Source organism: Alosa alosa, chromosome 8 (genome assembly GCF_017589495.1).
Source record: "Alosa alosa isolate M-15738 ecotype Scorff River chromosome 8, AALO_Geno_1.1, whole genome shotgun sequence".
In the NCBI taxonomy this organism is placed as follows: Eukaryota; Metazoa; Chordata; class Actinopteri; order Clupeiformes; family Clupeidae; genus Alosa; species Alosa alosa.
This window is the reverse complement of record NC_063196.1, coordinates 16,079,770-16,102,141: the sequence shown is the minus strand read 5'-3', so window position 1 is coordinate 16,102,141 and position 22,372 is coordinate 16,079,770. Positions and strand designations below refer to the sequence as shown.

Here is a 22,372-nt window from a genome sequence, read left to right as displayed (position 1 = left end):
AACTATGGACACCAGCAGTGTGTCTTTTGGCAGACGTATAGGCCTACCAGTAAAGACACACATACACACAGTCTGCTGCTGCGCAGGAACCTAATAAACAAGAGGTTTTCGGAAATCTTTAGGTGGGAAACCTCAGCTATTTCCATCTGGTATTAAACATATAAAGAAATCTGAACCATTCCAGTTCATATAATACTGCAATGTGTCAGCTAGTTATATCCAAACACTCTTAAGTACCACACATTTTAAAGTCTTAATGACTCAACTGCAGGCCTGTTGAGACAGCATCACAGTGCTATATATTAGGCAACACAAATCCATACACACCTGCATCCTGTCACTTACACTGATTTAATATAAACAATTACATATTTAGAACTAACTTTGTTGAATATGTGCAGTGAAATCCGTTGTTTAACTGATGCATTCACCTGGAGATATAGACATTTCCACCCCGCCCCCAGTGACCCGTCTACATCTCAAGCACTTTCTCTCTCTCTCTGGTTTACACATTTTCTAAAACATTTTCAGGTTTCTTGGTTAGACAAAAGACCTTGCTTTGAAAATATTTTCGTTGTGGCTATCATTTCACATTGTCGAGTTCATTCGAATAGTTGGACATGACTCTAAATTAAATTGTCAATTTTATCCTTATTGCCATGACTAATAAATGAAAAGGTAACAAATGTAAAATAGACACTGACATCATCATTAAAATGGATTTAGCTTTAGAATACTTTTGAATTATATTAGGAGTACTTTTCTCTGATCAAGGAAATCCGTCCGCAAACAACGTAAATGTCCTCAGTATTTTCCTAAAGATAAGTTATCATTACGAGGTTTGAAGTAAACTTTTGAGCAGACTTGTACATCTAAAATATCTGTTAAACCCAGACAGGTATCACACGTAGGCAGGCCTACCAAACGTAGCCTATCGATACGCTCATCAGACTTAATAGCCTCTTGACACCAAGGCTTTTGTTAACACTTCACATTGAAATTGACCACGGCGCTGTGTGAGAGGGTGTGTTTTCATGCCTGGAACAAAAAACAATCTTGTGATTGACAATTTCCTGGAGGGAGGTACTCCTTATCATGTCAAATCTCTAAACTGCCTTGGACTCAGGTTGGCCGCAAAGAAGCTAACCACAAGCGCAAAGTAAATTCAGTCAGTCAGTAAACTCACAATGGATTAATCTGGAAACGCAGAACAGTTAGGCTAATTCATCTCACAATATCTGCTGCCCAGGTCGGACGGACGGACGGACGGTTATTTGAGAGTTACATTACTGATTTCAGGTAAATATTCATGTCCTCATTATACGTTTTTATGAGTTTAACGATAAGGGAGACTTCCCAATTAAGATTTTAAATTGACCGAGTCTAAACGGAGTAACGAGCTAAACGCCATAGTAAAGCGAATGTTTCCAGAGGGAAATCAAATCAGTGTTGACACAACGGGAAAACAGCTTTTTTAAGATGGCAAGTGATGTTTTCAGATTTACTCGCGGCTAATGAATTAATGGGAAGCAACAGGCGCAAATTCGTTTAGTAGGCTAGGCCTTCACCGTGTGTTCAGTGTATGTGCTTTAAGGAAACCCTGATACAAATGTTGAATAGTGAAACAGTAGCATATTATGAATGGTATGGCAAAATGGTGCTAAAAATTACATTTTGACTGTGGTGACCAGCAATTAGCAATTCATTATACGTTTTCAGTTAGGGCTACTGTTATGAGACCGTGTGCCTTCCATGGCACACCCAACTCTCCCCAACATTCTAAATCAATTGTATGCACCATATTGCTATGTAGTATAGTAATATTATACACCATTTGAAAGCTTGGGAATCCATACATGACAACCTTTTCATGTACAATCTGTATAGTGCTTTACATTGTCAAATTAATCCTACTATGTCTCAATTAAATTTAATCAAAAATGCCCTCCGCCTTTGGTGCTTCCCTAACTTCTAGCTGCAGTGTATATCCTTAGCAATAAGTAGATGTGTCATATTGGGTCTTGAAATATTCACAGGAATCCATAGAAATTGAATATCCATGTTGGTTTATCCAATATTAGTTGTGCAGATGTAGAGTCCATCTTATACACACCTATTGAGCCAACAAAGAAAATGCAAAAATAGATACTTTTGTGTAATTATTCCATACATTCCTACATTGTGTAGTCATTCTATATCAGAACTCCTGACATACAATCCAAGTATGTTTACAAGAAACTTCAGAGTGTTACCTTTCATTTGAGATTAGGACTATGCTTATACACCAAGAGGTTGCCATACAGTAAGCCTTTTATTGTCAGTATCCATTTTGGGTAGCCAAAAGTACTATGAGTTTCCACAGGGCATTTTACAAAACACATGAGCATACCTTGGCAAATAATGGTCTAAAGTACTCATATTTGATTCTATATTGATCTACTTTTGCAAACAGCTTCACAAGACCTGGCGCTAGGGCTCAGTTGTGTTTTTAAGTTATCAAGTGACCTAGAGGGCTGAAATGTGGTCAGTTCAGATATGCTTGTTATCCAGCAGAAAGAAAAAAAAAAACAATATTCTAGCCTCTGTAACTCTGTGCCAGTACTTCACACAATTATTCTGTTTTCTAAGAAACTACAGGGTCTCAGCTTTTTAAAGAGGTCAAGCATTTGATGGTAGGCCAAACTAGGTGGGAACAGTGCCGTCTGAAGTAGGCACAGTGCAATGTCGCTGAGTGTGTATACTGCCTTTGTCATCCCTACAGTTTAAAGTTACAAAATTATTTTTGTTTACATTTCTTAAAAGAGCAGTAATAAGAGGCTTTCAGTTTTCCATCCTTTTACTGAGACTGCTCTACTTTTTCTCTCTAGCAGGAATGATTCAGAGGAAGGAGGTTGTGCTCTCTGTCCTTGGTAAGCTCCAGGATGCCACCGAGTGCACAGGCTTGGAGGCCCTCACCCAGGTGGCCATGGAGGTGGAGCAGGTCCTGTCCCCCTTCCTCCTCCCCACAGATGCCTGTAAGGAGCTCACCTCGTGGATGGGGATCGATAGCGTGGCCCATACTCTTTACCCTGCGGATGCCCCTGTCGGCCTGCTGCCTCTAGCCTGCAAGGGGGAGGGGAACCTGCTTTTTGACGCGGCCAGCATGCTGTTGGTGGGCAGCACCAGTCTTAGTTTGGAGCTGCAGGTGAGAACCGTGGTGGAGATGCTACTGTGGAAGAGGTACTACCTGTCTGGGATGATCGACTCCAAGGTGATGCTGCAGGCTGCCCGGTTCTCCCTCTGCGCCGAGGAGTCGGAGGACATGCTGAACCTCCCCATGGCCGTGCTGGAAGCCATCTTTGACGCCGATGTCAAAGCGTCCTGTTTCCCAGGCTCCTTTGCCAACATGTGGCACATCTATGCCCTCTCCTCTGTGGTCCAGTGTAACATCTACTCCGTCTACCCCATGTACAACCTGAAGATCCGGCCCTACTTCAACCGGCTCATTCGGCCCAGGGTTTGGCCAAAGGACACAGAATTAGAAACAATCCACATCATGTGGTCCGGGGAGTTGGAGGACGCCGCCGTTTTTAAGCCTCACAACTTTGTCGCCCTTCTGAAAGCCTGTGATCTGAACATAGGAACCCCTAACAGTGAACAGAGAGCCCTGCCGATTAAGACTCTTGAACTGCTGAATCAGGACTCGCGGCTGTCCTACTCGAGCCTCAAGGACAAATTCAACATCACAAAGAGCACCTTCTACCGCTGGAGAAGGCAAACCCAGGAGCACCGGCAGAAGTCTGCTGCTAGGTATGAGGCCAAACACTTCTTTCAAGCCTGCTACTTGGAAGGAAAGCTCATTCCTCTTCCCCAGTTTAAGGAATTCTTCCCGGAGATCTCTCGCTCAACCTACTATGCCTGGAAGCATGAGCTCATGTCCTCTGGAGGTCATCTCTCTGGGGGATCCGCAGGAGAGGTGAGTCCAGGGGAGAGCACGGAACCAGAGTCCTGGTCCTCACCGGATGGGAAGCACAGTGATCCTCAAGACAACATCACAAGCTACTTTACATTCAACGCAGACAATCTGGAGGGAGAGCGCGCCCAGAATCTCACCCTGATGCAAGAGGCCAAGAAGTGTCTGCAGAACTGCATTGCTATGAACACCTCGTTCCCATACAGAATCTTCAAGAGAAGCTTCCCAGGCATATCAAGGTCAACATACTACAACTGGAGGAGGGAAGCCATGCGGTTCAATCCGGGTTACAAAGATGCAACTGGGAGCAGTGAGGACAGCTCAGATGGTGACAAGTCTCAGAGACTAAACGGTGAGCTGTTCCCTGTCCAGCCAGCAAGCCACAGGCAAGCCCCAAGGGTCAAGATCTGGAGACACAAGCACAAGATTTTTCAGGTGGCACACCTTCGCAACAAGAAGCTCAGAGAGCAGGCAAAAGCCTATGCCCAGAAGTCCAAAATTACATTCTCCAAGTTCAAAGCCATGTTCCCCTCCATTTCCACTAGCTTCTACTGGTTCTGGAGAAACAGGAGCAACCAACAAGAACAGGTAATGGACAACCCACAGGTAAAAGCGGCTGAAAGCATGGTTCTTGTCAGAGATGCGCCTCAAAAACAGATGGCCAATCCTCCAGTGTCTCTGTTGGAAGGTAACCCCAAGCTGTTGAGCCCAAAGCTGTGGGCTCATGAGACAGTCTCTCCCTACAAGGTCACTCTTCCTGCATACCCTGTCCCCCACAAAACCCCAGAGGACCAAATGTTTGTCATGGATGTGGTGGCACTGGCCAACTTTAAGGCCAAGGCCAAGTTATTCCTGCAGCAACGCTTTGAGGAAAAATCTTTCCCCACTTTCAAGGAGTTTAGATCCTACTTTCCCCTCACTCCACGTTCCACTTACTACATGTGGAAAAGAGCTTTGCATCATGGTGTTCCGTTAGTTCATGGATGATGGCTCTAAATTGCTGTATACCACCACAGTTCAACCAATCGGGGATATTTTTTTCCATCAGCCTGGACTCACAGTAAGAAAATTCACACACATTTTTAAGTATTTAGAAATAAACAGCCAGGCTAATCGTCTAGATCTCTAAATTGCATTTTTAAAATGTCCCTCTTCCTTTCCCTTACTTTAGTCTGCTCTCAGCTCAGGTTCAGGACATTAGCATGTGTGTGAAATGAGACTATCCTTAAGCTGTGCACCACTTAAGCCTTAATGGCCCTTGGGCAAAAGGGTAGTTCAAAGCCAGAGATAGTGGGGCTTCAAATGGCTCTTTGTTTGAGTGGTTTCTTAATCGCCTTGAACCGCAGTGACTGGTTGGCCTTTTATTTTCCTATCCATTTTATTTTAGTTGCGTCGGTTACAGCTTACAAAGTTTCTTTTTTGTTTACTTTTGCAAGTCAACATGACTAGCATCTGTAGTTTCAAATGCTTATCTTATGCCAATTATTATTTCAATGATGAGAAATGAAAGCATTGTACAATTCTTTGTTTGACCAAGTTCTGTTTCATTCTTTGATTCATATATATATATTTTTGTATTGACAACTGAATGTTATCTGTTTCTAGAAATTAATTCATGTGGCACCACTTATTTTATATTCTGTTCTTGCCACTCTTAAATTTCGATGTTTTTTTTTTTTCAGTCAGTTTTTTTAATTCACTAAGTTAAGCAATGATATGTTATAGAACTCAAATGTGCTCAGTGTGAATGTTTACAATGCAACATTTTATGACATGAATATCAGGGTCTATATTTTCGTTTTTTGCACACAGTATTTTGACAATTTCTTTTAAAAGACATATGAATGTCCATGTGGTTTGTTGCTCATTGAGATTAATCTGTTTCGCTTCACCTTTTTTGTTAAAACTACCTAATCATTTTTTATTTGAGTCTTTTGACCAAGGTCTGTACCATAATCACAAGTATTTTGTCTTATTTTGTCACTTTGTAATGTTTACAATCTAAATTTATGGAGACATCTTTATGGTGTAATAAAATGGAGGGTTTTTGTAGACTGTTTAACAGCGTCTTGAATATTAGTTGTTTCAGGTGATGTACTCTGGCTCCTGGATGCTTAGTGATTCTGTACAGTGTAAATCATGGGAATGTGCATGTAGTAACTCACACAGCAAAGCAATTTTTGCTCAGAAGCAAGAAATCAATAAACCTTCCGCTAAATGTTTTGTTGTGCCTGAATGTTTGTCAAATTTAGGACTGCTCTTTCAAACTGTGAGTGAGTCATCATTAATTTTTGCACTCGTGCCATAACATCCTTTTTAAGTTCTCAGTGGCATGTAATTGTCTCATGTTCAACACAAACCCAGTGCTGGCTTAGTTAATAAGTGTCTGATCGATTGTACTTACAAGGACCCATGGACATAAAATTGCTTTATGATTTGGAGTTGTAGACCAGTCCATTGCCTCTCATCTTGGGAGGAGTATGGCGCACATCGGTACAAAGTCTAAAGCAATGTATAGCTTTACTTTTATGTTTACATTTATCTCTGTGAACATATTGGATTTTTTCAGGTTTAATATTGCTGAAAAAGAATCCACTTCAAAGAGATTTAATATCCTTGAACATATACCATTTATCCACAGAAAATATTTCAACCCCAATATTATGTCTAGAATATTATGAACCTTCCTATTTATAATGCATTGCAATGACATAGGTAGTCCCATGGATTTCAGGAGGTACTTGAAATATGAATAATTTGAGATGGCAAAACAGTGCAGTGCTACATTTAGGCTATGAGATTGTGCAGTCAACCAAAAGCATTCTGTTTGTAGGAGTCGATTTAAGTAGCACAATTCATCATATTAATATTCATTTTGAATACTGTGCATTGTGAAATGTAGTTAAACACTTGTACAGTATGAATTGTTTTTAGTAATGTCAATGATATTTAACACTACGAACAACGGCAGCAATGGCATCATAAAGGACTGAAGGATTGGGGTACTTAAAGCATTACTGTGCTCTTGAATGTATAGAATGTCCCATACGTGTCATTTTGTAGAATCTGAGTGGAATCACTGTGGTGTCTTGACCCAGAAAAACCATGCACATCTAGACAGTGGCAGTGAGAAGTCTCTCACCAAGCTCCTAACTGCCCGTTAAGTCAGCTATCACATCACCTTTGCTTTTTCCATCTTAGCAGTCACGGCTTCAGACAACCATGCAGACTTCATACTGGCTGCTGTTTACCCCCAAAATAGCATGGAAATAATGAGCGTTGGCAGGTGGGGAGTAAAGCCTGCTAGGATTAGCACAGTGAAGCCATGAGACTGCTAGAAAAGCAGTTAAGCACAGCAATGCCTTGGGTATGCCATATTCATCTGTAAACAAAGATGCACAGGGGAAATTGTTGTGTGTTTGCCCTCATTTAAGAAATGTACATCTCTGAAATGATGGGCAGTCTTGAATGTTCAGTAACATCTAATGATGACTGCATCTACTCCAGAATTGACGAGTGGTAACAGTCATGTTGTTAACTAGAGAGTGAAAGGTTTCAAAAGCAATAAGTGCTCCAGTAACTCTTTCCTGTAAATGTACTTTTTATAAATTCTTATGCTAAGAGAGGATGGAAATAATGAAATAACTAAACACACATTTGCACATTTGCACACATTTAGAGCTCAAACAAGTCCGGGTCTGTCTAACAAAATGTTTCACCTGTTGTTTCAAATGTTGAAAGGATGATTTGCATGTGCAAGGACCCTTGAATCATCCGAACATTCAGCCCCAACAGCTAGGCCTACCCCCGACAGCTAAACTTGTAGGTCATTTTGAGGGAGTCAACAGTGACAAAGCAGACAGTGTTAACCCTTAAAGGTGTAGGTTTTTGAACGTTCTAAGTTCCGCAACAATTGAAGGTTCTAAAATTCTATGTTGAATTCAATGAACCCAGATATTCTTTAGAACGTTCATTTCTCAACATGAACCAGTGTGACGGTACTCCTTTAAGGGTTAAGTTAAATTGAGTTCTTGTAGTATATCTGGGACACAAGTATACATAGTCTCTTATCTTCATGACCTCACATGTTTTGTCTTACAACTGAGCCTAGTTTTGATGGGACCAAATACAAGAACATTCAAACTTGATGTAGTATGAATTGTGAACACTAGATGACACCAACAAGCTTTTTATACAACATCAGTGCACGTAAAGGCACAGGCAGTTCCTTATTCACACTGCTATGGCACTAGGTCTGTCTCAGTTAGGGTGTAATACATATAGGTATCAGCTTCAGTTGTTAATTATCAGTTATTCACTTAGTTTAAATGAGGAAGTGGGCAACCTAAATATAAAGTTTTCTTTAATTTGATATCACCTACCATCGATCCCGGGGCACTGCCTTGAACCTGAATTCGAGAGGTGCAGTACATGTGACGCAATGGTCTGAAATGTCATAAAAAGCCACAATGATAAAGTGTTCAGCAGACTGATTCTGACTATACAGTCGGTGGGCAATGCAAATGAAGCGAGATGAAATCTCCTTTGAACAGATACTCCGCCTACCTCAATATTTCTCAGTGTGTGTGGAATGCATGTGGGCACTTGCCTCTCTCTCTCTCTCTTCCCCCTCTATCTATCTATCTATCTATCTATCTATCTATCTGTGTGTATTATTGTATGTTGTTTGCCTCATGTTCACCCCTGTATGTTCTCTTGTGTTCATTTTCTTGCCTTTGTGTTCTGCCTGTGGCAGTAACAACAGCTGTGTGCCCTCACCTCCCTCCATATCTATCGATAGAGGCATTTCCCACTCCACAACCTTCAGCAGAAAGCACTTCTCTTTCGACCAGATGACTCTTCTTGTCTTTCTATTGTGTGTCTGATAGATTGGGAGCCCATGCTGGCAAAAGCCATGATTGCCAGATCAATGATGCCACTAAGACCTGTTTTTTCACCGATCAGCCTAGCAACATTTGAGTCCTCTTCTTGCTGCTGATGGAAGAACCTTCCTCACTAATCCCCTGTGCTGGATGGTAAATGCAGTGATCGAGTAGCATGGATAGATGCAAAGACTCTGTGACCTTTGCTTCAATCATGCCTTACATTACAGTAATTTCCTGTGTATTAACCGCATTGTGTATAAACCGCATGGCGGTATTTTATACAAGTTAAAAAAAAAACATATTAATACCAAATTAACTGCCTCCGTAATTGTACAAAATCAATGTATAACCTTTGGCTAATAGTCGGGAAATGACAGTATCTCAAAACCGGTTTGAAAGATTTATGTGGGTTTCTTCCTCAGCAAATCCATCAAGTTTGAAGGTGTTGAAGGTGAATGAATGGAAATTCTAGAACTTTGTCGTGGTCTGTGAACAGGGGTTTTTATCTTTGTGATCAGTGGAAGAGAACATTGCTAGTTTGAGTGTCAGACAAATGCCATTCACAAGGGGATTTTGTTTTTTACCTGGGGTGTAAAGAATGTGTTCTCCTGTCACAGCCTGAGGGTTGTTCATGAGGCTGTTGTTTATGCAGGCTTCAGTGGGAACAGGCTTCCATACTATCTTTATCAAGATGAATCATCTTTACAACACAGGGGGTAGAGAGAAACATCAGGCCAACACCTTCAGCACTCAAAGCAGACAACAGCCGCAATTGCACAAGTCAACAGCAGGATGGCGCTGTAATTCTGTCACTCCATCCGTGAGTACTAACTACACACCCAAAGTGTTTGCCTGCAGTCTAGAGCTTGCGTCCAGCACTGGCATTGTGTTACACAATTTCACGGAGCTCTCCCCTTTGTCGCGCATTAATTACCAACCTCCCTGGACAGAGCCACAGAGTGTAAATATTGCCTGTTTTCATTCAAAGCCTTCTCAGCTATTAAAAACAATGGTCTCCCTCAGAGCCTTTGACCAGTGATGCACAGCTGAGTGCACACCACATTGAGGGTATAGAGCCCGAGCCTTTGGGATCCAGTTCAATCCAGTAACAGAGCCATTCCCTATTCCCCCTGCATGATAATGGCCTACTTTAGCTATGCCCCTAATAGAGGGGACCTTATTAACGACGCCACCTTTCCAATTGGACCTCATCTCCGATAATGACCAAATTAGTGTGAGACTGTATTCAATTCTTCTGCCTCAATACAGAACGTCTAGCACTAGCTTGTGATTAGAAGCAGGGGTGACCACAAACCATGAACTCATTCCTAGTCAGCTATTGTCCATGGGAGGGAATGGATAAAGACTAATTGCAGGATTTGGTGTCAGCGTGGGTAACAAAACTGCACTATGGTTGGAGAGGAGAGGAAAATGTAAGAGGCAAACAAGCTTATCGTGGTGGCCTGTACGTGGGATTAATTTCTATGAAACATTTAAATGGTGACCATTAGCTAGGTAACATTTGGCAAATGTCTCTTTTTCACCCACACAAATAATGAGTACCTTGGCTGCTGCACCTCAACTCCAAATTAATTCTTTAATGAATGTAGCCTATCTGACCACAACTGGAGAGTAGGACACAACAACAACAAAAAAACACAACAAAGGAAGTAAAAATGCCCACTAGTGACTTGTGAGTTCTGCCGGGGTGATTTTGTGGGTGCTAAAACGGCTTCTCAGCTAATGATGCAGATAATGAGACATGTCATTTTTGTCAACTGACAAGCGCAGCTTTTCTCGCCTGTTGTCCTTGGGAAACCTTCCTTGTCAGACACTGCAGCCAACAAGCTACTGAACAGCAGAGGATATGACCTACATAGAGCACTGGCAGAAAATATCCAGCCTACACCTAAACAGACCTGGATTCTTGGGTACACAGACACACCATTATTTTGATGGCAGTAGTAATAATGCTCTCGATAAAAGGGGTGACATTGTATCTCAAGATGTTTTCATTTGCATTATGACCTAACTCCCTAATTGTTTAATTTCCTTAGGTGATTAATCAGACCACAGAGAAACATTATAGGCCTACCATTATTCCATTTCACTGGATAGAAGGTCATAGCTGCAGCAGCGTGTAGGCTAAAAATACAATGTTATAAAATGTGTGGCCAATGTTATTCAACCAAATGGTTCTAAACAGTCTCTTGTTAGATGTGTCTTGTTTGCAAATCTTTTTCGGGAAGGTTTCCCAGGAGATAAAGGCCAAATCGCACATCAGATCCTCCTTAGGCACAATTTAATGGGATGATAAACTAGCAGCTGCTTCAACGCTTTAAATAGAAAGATGACCGGCAGTGGTCTAATAAGTCTTTTTCTTGGAGGCAGGCAGCCTCGTGCAACGCAGCCGAGGGACTTGTTGCCTACCCGCTTTTAAATGAATGGCCTTAACCAAGATTGGGCTTTCCTCTCAGCTGAGGAGAAAAAAGATCACTTCTAGCCCTTCTCTCTCTCTCTGGGAGCTTTGCTTGGGCGAGCCACCCGCCCTGATTGATGTCCATTTCCTCCAGACTATCGATTCCATGCTCTGCCACACACACTGCTAAGTGGCATTCTGAAGCATAGGGTGGAATGTCCCCACGCCCTATAGGTACACGCCCACTTCTGTGGTCCCTAAAGTGCAGGAGTTGATTTACCTGGGGAGGCCTTATGCAGAATCATTTGTTTTGCCCTGGTTTTAATAATAATAGAAAAACAGCTTTCAAAAGACACAGTCCAGCGGCAGGTGCTTAATAGTCCTGCTGTCAAAACACTAGGAATGTGCTCGGGCTCTTTTTATGAGACTGGACCCGTGTATGTGTGACTTGACAGGCTCTGCGTCGAAAGTCGTGTTCTCTTTCCATGTCATCCCACTGAATGCACCTCTTTTTTCTTCTTTAGTGAATAAAACATTGAATTTAGTGAATAAAACATTTTACAATAGGTCTTATCAATAATCTTTAGGTTGTTGCTATGAGTGTCATCCTCATACTGTCCCTGGCTGGCTATGGCTCTGTGGTTAGGGCAGGAAGGGCTTATTTGTGGCTAGAGTGTCATATTGTTCCTTTGGGAGTGTTCATGTGACATACAGTGCATGTTGTGCGTGGGTGTGAGGGATCGCCCTGTGTCCATGCTGAATTATGTGCCTGTCACTTCCAATTCAGCCTGTCATATATTTCTCCACATGCAGTTGCCTCCACTGAAATCCCCTTCTTGAGGTAGAAGCATATGGCATTCTGTTCATTTGGAGAACTCTCTCTGACACGTGCACCATGCTCTCTCTGTCATGTTTGAAGACTTTGGGTTGCACTTTCACTCTGCTTTTCATTCTTGAAGCATCTCCAAGACATTGATGTGCATCAGTAGCTGCAGAAGCTGTGTGTTGCTGCACATACACATCCATGCTTTTTGTTTTGATAATCACTGTACAATTACCATATGGGGACAAAACACTAGTACCATGAGGGGTTTCTCTGATAATGATTTGCTATGAATTTCTATGGTCTACTTGCACATGGGAATCCAATTTATTTCCCGAAATACATCATAGATTTGTACATCATACAGAATCAATACAAAGTTAAAACTTGATATATAAAGGTATTTGAGGTGTGCCTGGAACTCATGTTTTTATGCTAAAGAAGTCCTTTGGTTGTGTAAACAATTATACACCAGCCTTGATATGTCTTAGGGACCCTGATGCATGTGTTGAGGATAATTGGCACTGCTTGCATTGAACTGAAGGATGTTGCTGGAATCTAAATGAATTTCCGTGGTAATTAAGGTGTGGACTATTAATGTTTACTTTCTGCTCTGTGGTTGGTCAAAATGGGAGCCAACTGTGATTCACATTAGACTTATCAATTGCAGTTGCATCTTCTTTTTCTACTAAAATTCCTTTTTTAACCTTATCTTTGTGCTTTGCTTTGCAAAACGACGAGGTATTGGGATTCAGTGAGTGTCTTGACAAACTGTTCTTGCTGAGCCTTTGTAAGCTTCTGGGACTGAGGAGAGGCTGATATGTGGAGCTGAGTCGTATCAAAGCATTGGTGCTCTGTTGTGACAGCAACACAAAAACGTTAAACCAAGCGACTGCTGTGTACTTCCTACAGAGAAATGAGAACAACCTATCCTTTTTATGTATTATCAATCTATGTACTGCATGTATGGTGAGTTAAGGGAGGACACAAGTATGAGTTTTCAGCCTGGGCACTGGTCTCTGCATGCATAGCTTAGCTTGTTGACCACCACAAATACCCTCACTACAGTTTTTAGTAAACCCTACAGTTATATCATAAATCAATAGAAGGTGTCTTTCTTTTTGACATTTTTTTTTTAATAATAGTTCACATTTTTTTCCACGATGTCTGTTTGTAAAAGTATAGGCTGATATTTTAATGGACTCAAAACTGCAAATGCCTTTCCATGTACTTTTAAATACAGTTTTTATCTCACTTTTCATCACAAATATTCTCAGTTTTGATGGCACCTTTGCTCACAAGTCTGAGTCAGGTAACAACGTGTGACACTACCATTGATGGTCGCATAAATCCGACTACGGACCCTTTCAACAATAAAAACAAAAACAATGCTTGAACGTTCTATTTGGGCCCCAATCTACTTCCTCTGCATTAAGATAACATATGGAATGTTAAAAAGGAAGCCTTGTGGGGCCAACTATGATGCTGATAATGGAACTCTCTTGAAAGGGTCCACAGACACTGCCTCTGCCTGTGGTTTGTGAAGTAAGTTTGTTGGGTTTGTTGACAATGGCTCACTCTTATCTGTGCCTGGCTGGGTGGAATACAGAAATATTTAGATATTTCCAACAACACGAAAGCCTTTTAGCATTTTTTTTTTACGGGCAGAATTCATTCAGATCACATGTGCAGGGTTTGTTATCGGGCAGTTGAGAGAGGCGTCTGATTTAACAACCCGGCGCGCATTGCCATGATGGTCACTCTGTGTCCCTCTCTTTCAAAAATCGGAGACTGCCCGACACCATCAGAGTGCATGGGGCTGCCTATGAAATGAAGGGAAGCGAGGCAGTGAAGTGCGACAGCTATCTCCTGGGTACCGTGCTGGTGCATGCCCCGTGGTCTCCGAGTTAATTCCACACCACGGCGCATCCCCCTCTGCCTCGCCGCGACCCCGCAGTGGACGGCTGCCGCTGAGAGGAGGCACACGTGGGCCACGCTCGTGGTATGAGGCGGCGGAGCGGAGCTCTGGGTTATCGGCTTTCAATTTGCCGTATTGCAGCTCAAGGGTCAGAGCACAGCTGCACAAACTCTCGGTGGGTTTGCAGCTTTTTAATCAACTTCCTCTGCTCCTTATATCTCCTCGCCCATGGCCTCAGGGCGCAGGACGAAGATGGAGGGTTTCATCTTGGGCCTCTTTGTTCCACAGCAATCATTTCTCTTAAATCAAAAGCACAAGGAAACATACCGAAGGAAAAATGAAATTATCAAGGGTCTCTGCTATTTGACCTTTTAATTGTGTGTGTGTGTGTGTGTGTGTGTGTGTGTGTGTGTGTGTGTGTGTGTGTGTGTGTGTGTTGTGTGTGTGTTTTGCAATACAAATTACACTGAATGCTGTGATGCTATGTTCTAGTTTGTATATATTCATGCATGAAGCTGGATATTAGAGTGTAAGTCTATGGATTAGAGTTTCAGTCTATCTCTGAATAATTGTCTCTATTTGATATAAGCAGATTAGATTGTGCATGTCCGTTTATTATTATTAGTGTGACTTTTTACAACTGCTCCTTATACATGCTATGAGATCGAGAAATATAGATTTCGGATTCCATTATTTTTTAGCACATTTTTAACACATTTCTATGTTGCAGGCATAATGGACATACTAACATTTGTCAACAAACTGCGCTACAGTAATTAGGCCTTAATATGTTGCATCTAAAACTCTGGACCCTGGAGAAAAAATAAATAAATCCCATTCTTAACAGAGGTTCCTGAGTGAATGAACAGGAAGCCAACCCTATGATGAATACAGAGGAGTTTGTTTGTTTAGAATTCAGATGAAGCGAGCACAGAGCTACTGGAGATGGAGCGTGATAACTTCAAAGTCTTTACAGGTGCTGGCACCAATGACATCAAAACAGTGCCCTCCAAAATGTCATGAAAGCCGAGGAGAGGAGAGTGAAATATGGCTAAAAAAGAGAGTAGGGGCGATTTGGAGGAATGAGCTGGAAGTAGTGAAAAAAGAGAGAGAAATGGGAAAGGAGACGGTGCTCTTTTTCTCCCCGCTCTGTTTTTCAGTAACACAGCTTCATGCATGTTTTTAGGTCCCTCTTGACTGGCAGATCAACAGGGGCGCGTATTGTTACAATTTCACAGTCGGTTGTGCTCCGCTGCCGACATTTGCTGCTTCAGTGGAGGCCAAGAGAGTATCTCTGGATGCTTACATTATCAGAGACATGGAGGAGGTGGCAGGGAGAGAGAGAGGGATAGAGGGAAAGAGAGAGAGAGAGAGAGGAAAGGAGAGGGAGAAGAAAGAGAATGCAATATACTTATAGAAAAGAGAAATGAAAGAAAGTAACTTTGAGAAGAGTGTACGCGGAAAAGAGCAAGGACAAGCTGGACGCAGGTGAGAGAAAGAGGAAGAGAGGGAGGAAGAGAGAGAGAGAGAGAGAGAGATGAAAAGAAAGAGAGGCCTGTCCCCATGTGGCCGGGCTGAGACTTCAGACCGGGGAGTTCTCTGGTTTGTATGCAGCGGAGGAAAGCTGGCGAAAAGCAGCCGCAAATGAGTTCAGTCCATCAGCGTGTTCCCATGGCGCCAGCAACAGAAGCTGCTGTTGCCGTGGAGGTTCAGTGGAGACAGCGAGCTGGCGGGCACCAGTGCTCGTAACTGACCCAAATGCTGACCCACCGCATGGGATAAGGGATGGCGGGGAATTAGCTAGTGGTTCCTGCATATGGTGGGGAAAACAACAACAGCGAATAGAAGACAGGCAGTGGCCTGTGGCTCTTTAATTATGCAGACCGTTGTGTATATCCATATATCCATGCATACATGCATCCATACATACATGAATCCATACATACATAAATAAATAAAGTCAGCTTCTGAATAAACAGGAGGAGATGTGAATGCAGCTGGGATCCCGCTGAAGGCCTGGTGGCATTGTGTTGTGCACAGGGAGGCGTAGTGTGAAGATGTGGCCCAGGGTTCGCTCACCAATTAGTCGCACTCTCGTCATGCAGATGAGCAGTCAGGGGAAGCAACTGGCTTCCATGTAATTGGCCCTGTATTGCTGTCAGATGTCAAGCAGGAGGCACGTAGTGGTGCCAATCGATGTCAATCTAGTCATTTGTATGGTGGAAATTAATAACGGTAAATAGAGCATGTATTAGATGTGGTCTGCTTTATTCGCCTGTTCAGCGCTTGATTGGCAGTGGCATGGTCTTTCATGCCCCACTTGTACACAAATGCAAACAGATGTGGAAGGTGGTATGTGGAATGTTGCAACAGCAAATACACTGAGCGATTACCCTTTCATTTCCTGCCATGTTCAAGCTTATCTTGTCCCTACATGGAAATCCACTGTGACAGTGTGGGCATCGGTACCATTTCGCATGTCATGCCTTCAAAGTTCTGTACTACAAATATGGTATGCAATGACAGCAGCCTCCCATACAGCAAAATCCTTAAAAGCACAGTAAAAAAAGAGTGAGTGGGACGATAAAGTGAGTCAAAACTGATATACTGTGCTGCACTTCCTTGAGCATCTTGATGACCCAAAACTCCTCATTACAATTTATGGCAAGCAGTAGACCACTGACTGCCTTGTGATGATGAAGCTGTGCAATCTCCCTCTAGTGTGACCGTGGTCACTGGCTGTTTGCTTTGCCATATTTGCAAAAGTTACTCAGTGAGATCTATCTGTATGTTTTCGGATGATCCGCTTTGCCCAGGTAATGAAATTTCAACTTGAGGCTCTGTCGGTTGCCCCCGTGTTTGATATTTGAAAACTATTAAGGCCTAACTGTGCACTCTCGTGGCCTTGGTGATGTGACAGAAGGGAAGGATCACGGTTTGTTTACTCAAACGCTTAACACCGTAATCCGTAGATTAACTCGTGCCAAACGGTGCTCTTAATTAAACCCGCTCCCGATTTGGGCGTGCAGCTAATGGGCTGTCACTTGGGCATACTGGACCTGCAAACATTTTGGATGAGTCATGGAGCTGTGAGGATACATGGCATTTTGCTGTTATCTTGGGGCCAAAAAATGCTTTAAGATGCTGAGGCCCTGTGTCTGTTCTTAGTCACTTGTGCTTGAAGGGGTGTTATAAAATGGCCCCAAATGAGCTGTTGTTGGGTCATTAAATCCACCACGCTAAGTAAATACTATTTGTCCCTGCTGTGCTTTTTAAAATTCATAAACAAAACAAAATAGTGTTCAACAGCCTTTTTGCTAAGATGACACACACGTGGTCTGTTCAGCTTCTAATGGGACCCTGTGGTCTGGTCCACTTGGAAGAATTTGATTGCATTTATTTTCAAAGAACTTGTCTTGACAAGTGCTGGACGAAACAGTATACAAAGCACAGGATTTTCTTACAGGAGTTTACACGATACATGTTTTGCCCACTACACTTGGTGCACCTGCGCTGATAAAAAATTGTGCAGAAATGTTTTTATATCCAACAAGGTCAGCTGTTCCTCTGCCAAATGAATTAGTAGTCAGGTCTAATTAGTCCATGAGCTAAAGTCATTGAAACATTGCTGCAGCCACTCTAATAAAATTAGAATTCACTGCCACAAACAGTAATGGTGACACTGTTTCCCACATAGGAAACATGCTTAGGTATGTAGGAGGTGGCAGATGTTTCAAAGGCTTTAATAAATTATATATCCATGTAAAATATGTTCTGAGTAAAAATGTTCTTAGATACTCTCTTAGTGGTTATTTTTCAAAGATTTTGGGTGAAAAAGACACAAACATGCATCTGAGCAGATGGTGAACGTTGCAAAACTTGACACTAGCGCATTCCATTTGGCAAAAGCACCGCTTTAGCTTTGCTCTAGCCTTGAATGCGGTAACTCCAGGCCCTTTGTGGGCGGCTGAGTGGGTGATACGGAGGACACGGCTTTGCTCTGTCTGAAGACGAGATGTTTTTCCCTGTGGCGTGTTGTCCAACAGGGGCGGTAGTGTGCATGCTATTCTGATGTCTGGATTATAAGGATGGTTCTGCTGTCTGACAGAGAGAGAGAGAGAGGTAGGATGCTTAATCTGTTGCTCCCTGGGTTGGACGCTTGAGGAGGAGAGAGGACAAAGCCTGGATGAAGAGATACTGCTGTGAATTTTGTTTATTTTTTGCCTTCTTTCTTCTTTCTCTATTCTGTCTTGACACAGCGGCTCTCCTCTTGCACCCAGACTGGGTGAGCTTTGGATCAGCAGCCAGAAGATCAATAAGGAGGCGGAGGGGTAAAATTGCTTGGCTCTCCTCTCCTGCTGGAACGCAGATTGCTCTCCACGTCTTCTTCTGGAGCTCTGGAGCTTTAGTTTCTCTCACCACAGGGCGAGCTGCAAAAAGCCCACCCACTTGTGGATCTAGACAGAGGACCAGAACCTCCTGGAAGGGAGATAAACTGTCTCATCATATGTTTATTAATGCAATCCAGCAGTCCAGTCAAGCTCAGATCAACCAAGGATCTTTGTGACATTTAGTCACTGACAAGCAAACAAACAACAACAACAGAGTAACCTTCTGAATATGGAGATTTAATATACATCAAATCCATTAGGATGGCAGTTCAGATACAAGGATACAAGGATACAAGGATACAAGGAAGTTTATTGTCACATGCATATAGTTACTGGAAGTAAGAAATGCACTGAAATTATGTCTGGTGTCAGCCTATTTGTGCATTTGGGGGTGCATTTTAGTAGGGCATGGGCTGCACACCAACAAGGAGCACCCAAGAGCAACAGGGGGCAAGGAAAAACTCCCTTACCAAGAAAGAAACCTTGCACAGCTAATGTGGCATTCTTCTACTCTGCCAAAAACACTTCCAACTTCCTTTGTTTCCTGGCATAACGTATCCTCTCACCTTGTGTGTGTGTAGTCCTGCCGCATGGCACCACCACCTTCCCCCTGTTCTCCGTGTCCATTATGATGCAGACCGCATGCCTTCTGGACCCCAGAATACACCATGCGTCCTGTGGAGCTAGTGGGCCTTTGAGGATACCAGCTCTCAGCAGTTAATCATAATTTATTTCCATTATAATCATGCTTTAATGATAGTCTTGCCATAATTGGAAGGCATAAAGGAAGGAGTTTGAAGGAGGACCAATAATCCTGTATTTAGCCAGTATGACTCAACATAAATTCAAAAATAAGCTTGCAATGATTGTTGGGATGCAATTTGTCTACCAGACTTTACAATAAAGCCGCCTTTTAAAAACAAAACATCCATCCCGGAGCAATAGCACGAGCGAAACAAAAAAAACAATGTGAGAGGCCGTAAGCCAGAGAATATAAATGAAAATGTTTCCATAAGCGAGACAGTAATGCCCTTTTGCATACTGAAAAACACCTTTCAACAGATGATCCTCTATGAAATAATAAGCTATGAAACTTGGCGCATAAAATAACCACGCACGCCATGAAATAATGAGATCAGATGGCGCAGCCTACAGCATATCTCTGTTCTCAATAACACCCCTGTGCTTTAGGCCCCTCCAAAGACTTAAAAGCAAAGACGCTATGCAAGCTTCCCCTTGGTGGAGACTAACGCCGTTAAGAGTCTAAAGATGTCTCTGTACAACCTGTGATTCCGTCTGGAATGTTGCTAGATTAACAAAAAGAAAAGAAACTCTGGCATGTATTTTATCCAAGTAGGATATGGCTTTTAACATATTCCAACCTCTGATTTTGCATGTCCAACTCACTGAAAAGAAAGAAATCTTTCATTCCAGTAGTTGATACACACTAGATTTACAAATGGCAGGTGCATCAAGTCATTTTTTGTGGTTCGTTTGTATGTTTTAGTCCCAGTTGGTTACAACATGTTTTTGGGGATATGCTGAATATAATGATTCACTGTAGTTTTATATCATATAATATTCTACCATGACAATAAGGATTAATGGAAACCATGGATGGATGTGGCTAACAACTGAATATGATGGGTCATGAAATACAAAGATTCCTGAACAAAAAAGCTGCAATGCAACAAACACATCAGCTACACAGACTCTTGAACAACTGACATAGACAGATAAACATGCATGACCATATAGACATACACTTTGGGGATTCATAGGAATACACTGAAACGTCTGCATGTGGGCCAGTATGAATAAGCTAAGGTCATGATAAACTTCCTGTGAACCTATGCTAATTGGACTGCCAGGTCCCTTTGGGATGGAAGCTGCTGGCTCTGTCTCAGCTCAATTTTTTTTTATCATTTTGTCTGGACAGATAATCTAGCACTGCTGTGGAGGATTCATGTAACTATCTGACCAATTGCTGGTCAAGTAACGCAGAGTCATCTTTCAATTCAAATCTTTTACTAATTATTAGTCAATATCCTGACTAAAAACAAATCTGGTTAATCTGGACAGTTTAAGATTTTGTTCATTTGTGTTATTATAGTGAGGGAAGATGCACTTCTTCCTCATGGTATCTAAAGGCATCTAATGTCTAATCTCTCTTATCATTTCCACATTTTGTGTTTATCTTTTATTATATTACATTGAAAGTAAAAAAAATCTAGGATGGGAGAGGGAAAGATGAATGCACTGCCCTTGTTCTGTGCCCATAGTGGTGTAGTGTACCCTTGGGCAAGGCACTTAACCCCCAACTGCTCCAGCCAAGCTGTCCAGTGGCCTAGAACACTGGAGATGGACTAGATAGCTCCAAGGTGTGAACATGTTTGTATTGTGTGTGTGTGTCTGTGTGTGTGTGTCTGTGTGTGTGTGCACTCATACATGCATGTATATATTGCCGCAAAAACATTGGGTGTGTGTGTGTGTGTGTGTGTGGGGGGGGAAAAGTGCAGTAGAAGGGGTTTTGTAGATTAAATGGCATGGGCTGCATAAGAAAGGTGGGGGAGGATTGGGATTGGGCGGGGGGCACCAACAAGGAGCACCCAAGAGCAACAGGGGCAAGGAAAAACTCCCTTACCAAGAAAGAAACCTTGGGCAGCTACGTAGCAGCACACTTGCACATTCTACTCTGCCAAAAACACTTCCAACTTCCTTTGTTTCCTGGCATAACGTATCCTCTCACCTTGTGTGTGTGTAGTCCTGCCGCATGGCACCACCACCTTCCCCTGTTCTCCGTGTCCATTATGATGCAGACCGCATGCCTTCTGGACCCCAGAATACACCATGCGTCCTGTGGAGCTAGTGGGCCTTTGAGGATACCAGCTCTCAGCAGTTAATCATAATTTATTTCCATTATAATCATGCTTTAATGATAGTCTTGCCATAATTGGAAGGCATAAAGGAAGGAGTTTGAAGGAGGACCAATAATCCTGTATTTAGCCAGTATGACTCAACATAAATTAAAACATTTCAAGGCATCTAATGTCTAATCTCTCTTATCATTTCCACATTTTGTGTTTATCTTTTATTATATTACATTGAAAGTAAAAAAAATCTAGGATGGGAGAGGGAAAGATTAATGCACTGCCCTTGTTCTGTGCCCATAGTGGTGTAGTGTACCCTTGGGCAAGGCACTTAACCCCCAACTGCTCCAGCCAAGCTGTCCAGTGGCCTAGAACACTGGAGATGGACTAGATAGCTCCAAGGTGTGAACATGTTTGTATTGTGTGTGTGTGTCTGTGTGTGTGTGTCTGTGTGTGTGTGCACTCATACATGCATGTATATATTGCCGCAAGAACATTGGGTGTGTGTGTGTGAGGGGAGCCTAGAACACTAGTGTGAGCTCTGAAAAGGCCAAGGTAATAAACCGAGCCTGTGATGCCGTTTCATTACGGTGGCATCGTGCCAGGAGTACCAATTCACCGGCAGTCATCACCAGTCTTTGATTTCCCGTGGAGGCCAAGTCAAACAAGACATCTTCATCTGTGTACTGATGGTCTCAGACCACACAAGGCCCTTGAAGTCTTTGAGGGGAAACAAGGGGCGTCTTTCAAATGGAAGCTGAAGATGGAGACACTTAAGAAGGGAATCATAATGACTTGGGCGCGATTTTGTTTTGTACCAAAATATGACAGCTTACTTTATCTCAGTAAACAGAAGCCCTTGATACCACATGTTGAATATTTGCACATCCCTGTATGTACCCTTGTGTGTGCATTGATTTTGGTGGAGAAAGGGTATATGTGAATTTCTGTGTGTGCTTTTGCATATGGGTATTTCATTTCCACCAGCCTAATATCTATGCATAGCTTAATGGAGTCCCACAGAGCTGCTAAATCAAGAGCCCACCATGATAGCAGCTAATCCCAGTGCTTTCCCCAGTGATGGATATCTTTAACAGCAAGTGTAACGAACAC

The 22,372-nt window shown here is 42.5% G+C and overlaps 1 protein-coding gene across 2 annotated transcripts; it reads left to right on the top strand.

Annotated features, from left to right (window-relative positions):
• The first annotated feature begins 1,010 nt into the window (after window positions 1-1,010).
• On the top strand, window positions 1,011-6,174 carry vrtn (vertebrae development associated). Of its 2 annotated transcripts, none has more exons than XM_048250765.1 (2): window positions 1,011-1,299; window positions 2,871-6,174. In XM_048250765.1, the coding sequence occupies exon 2, from the start codon at window positions 2,873-2,875 to the stop codon at window positions 4,937-4,939; it is 2,067 nt and encodes a 688-aa protein (XP_048106722.1). In that variant the 5' UTR covers window positions 1,011-1,299; window positions 2,871-2,872; the 3' UTR covers window positions 4,940-6,174. The 2 variants fall into 2 exon arrangements, with proteins under 2 accessions (XP_048106722.1, XP_048106723.1); XM_048250766.1 differs by having other exon boundaries at window positions 2,868-6,174.
• Window positions 6,175-22,372: the final 16,198 nt, after the last annotated feature.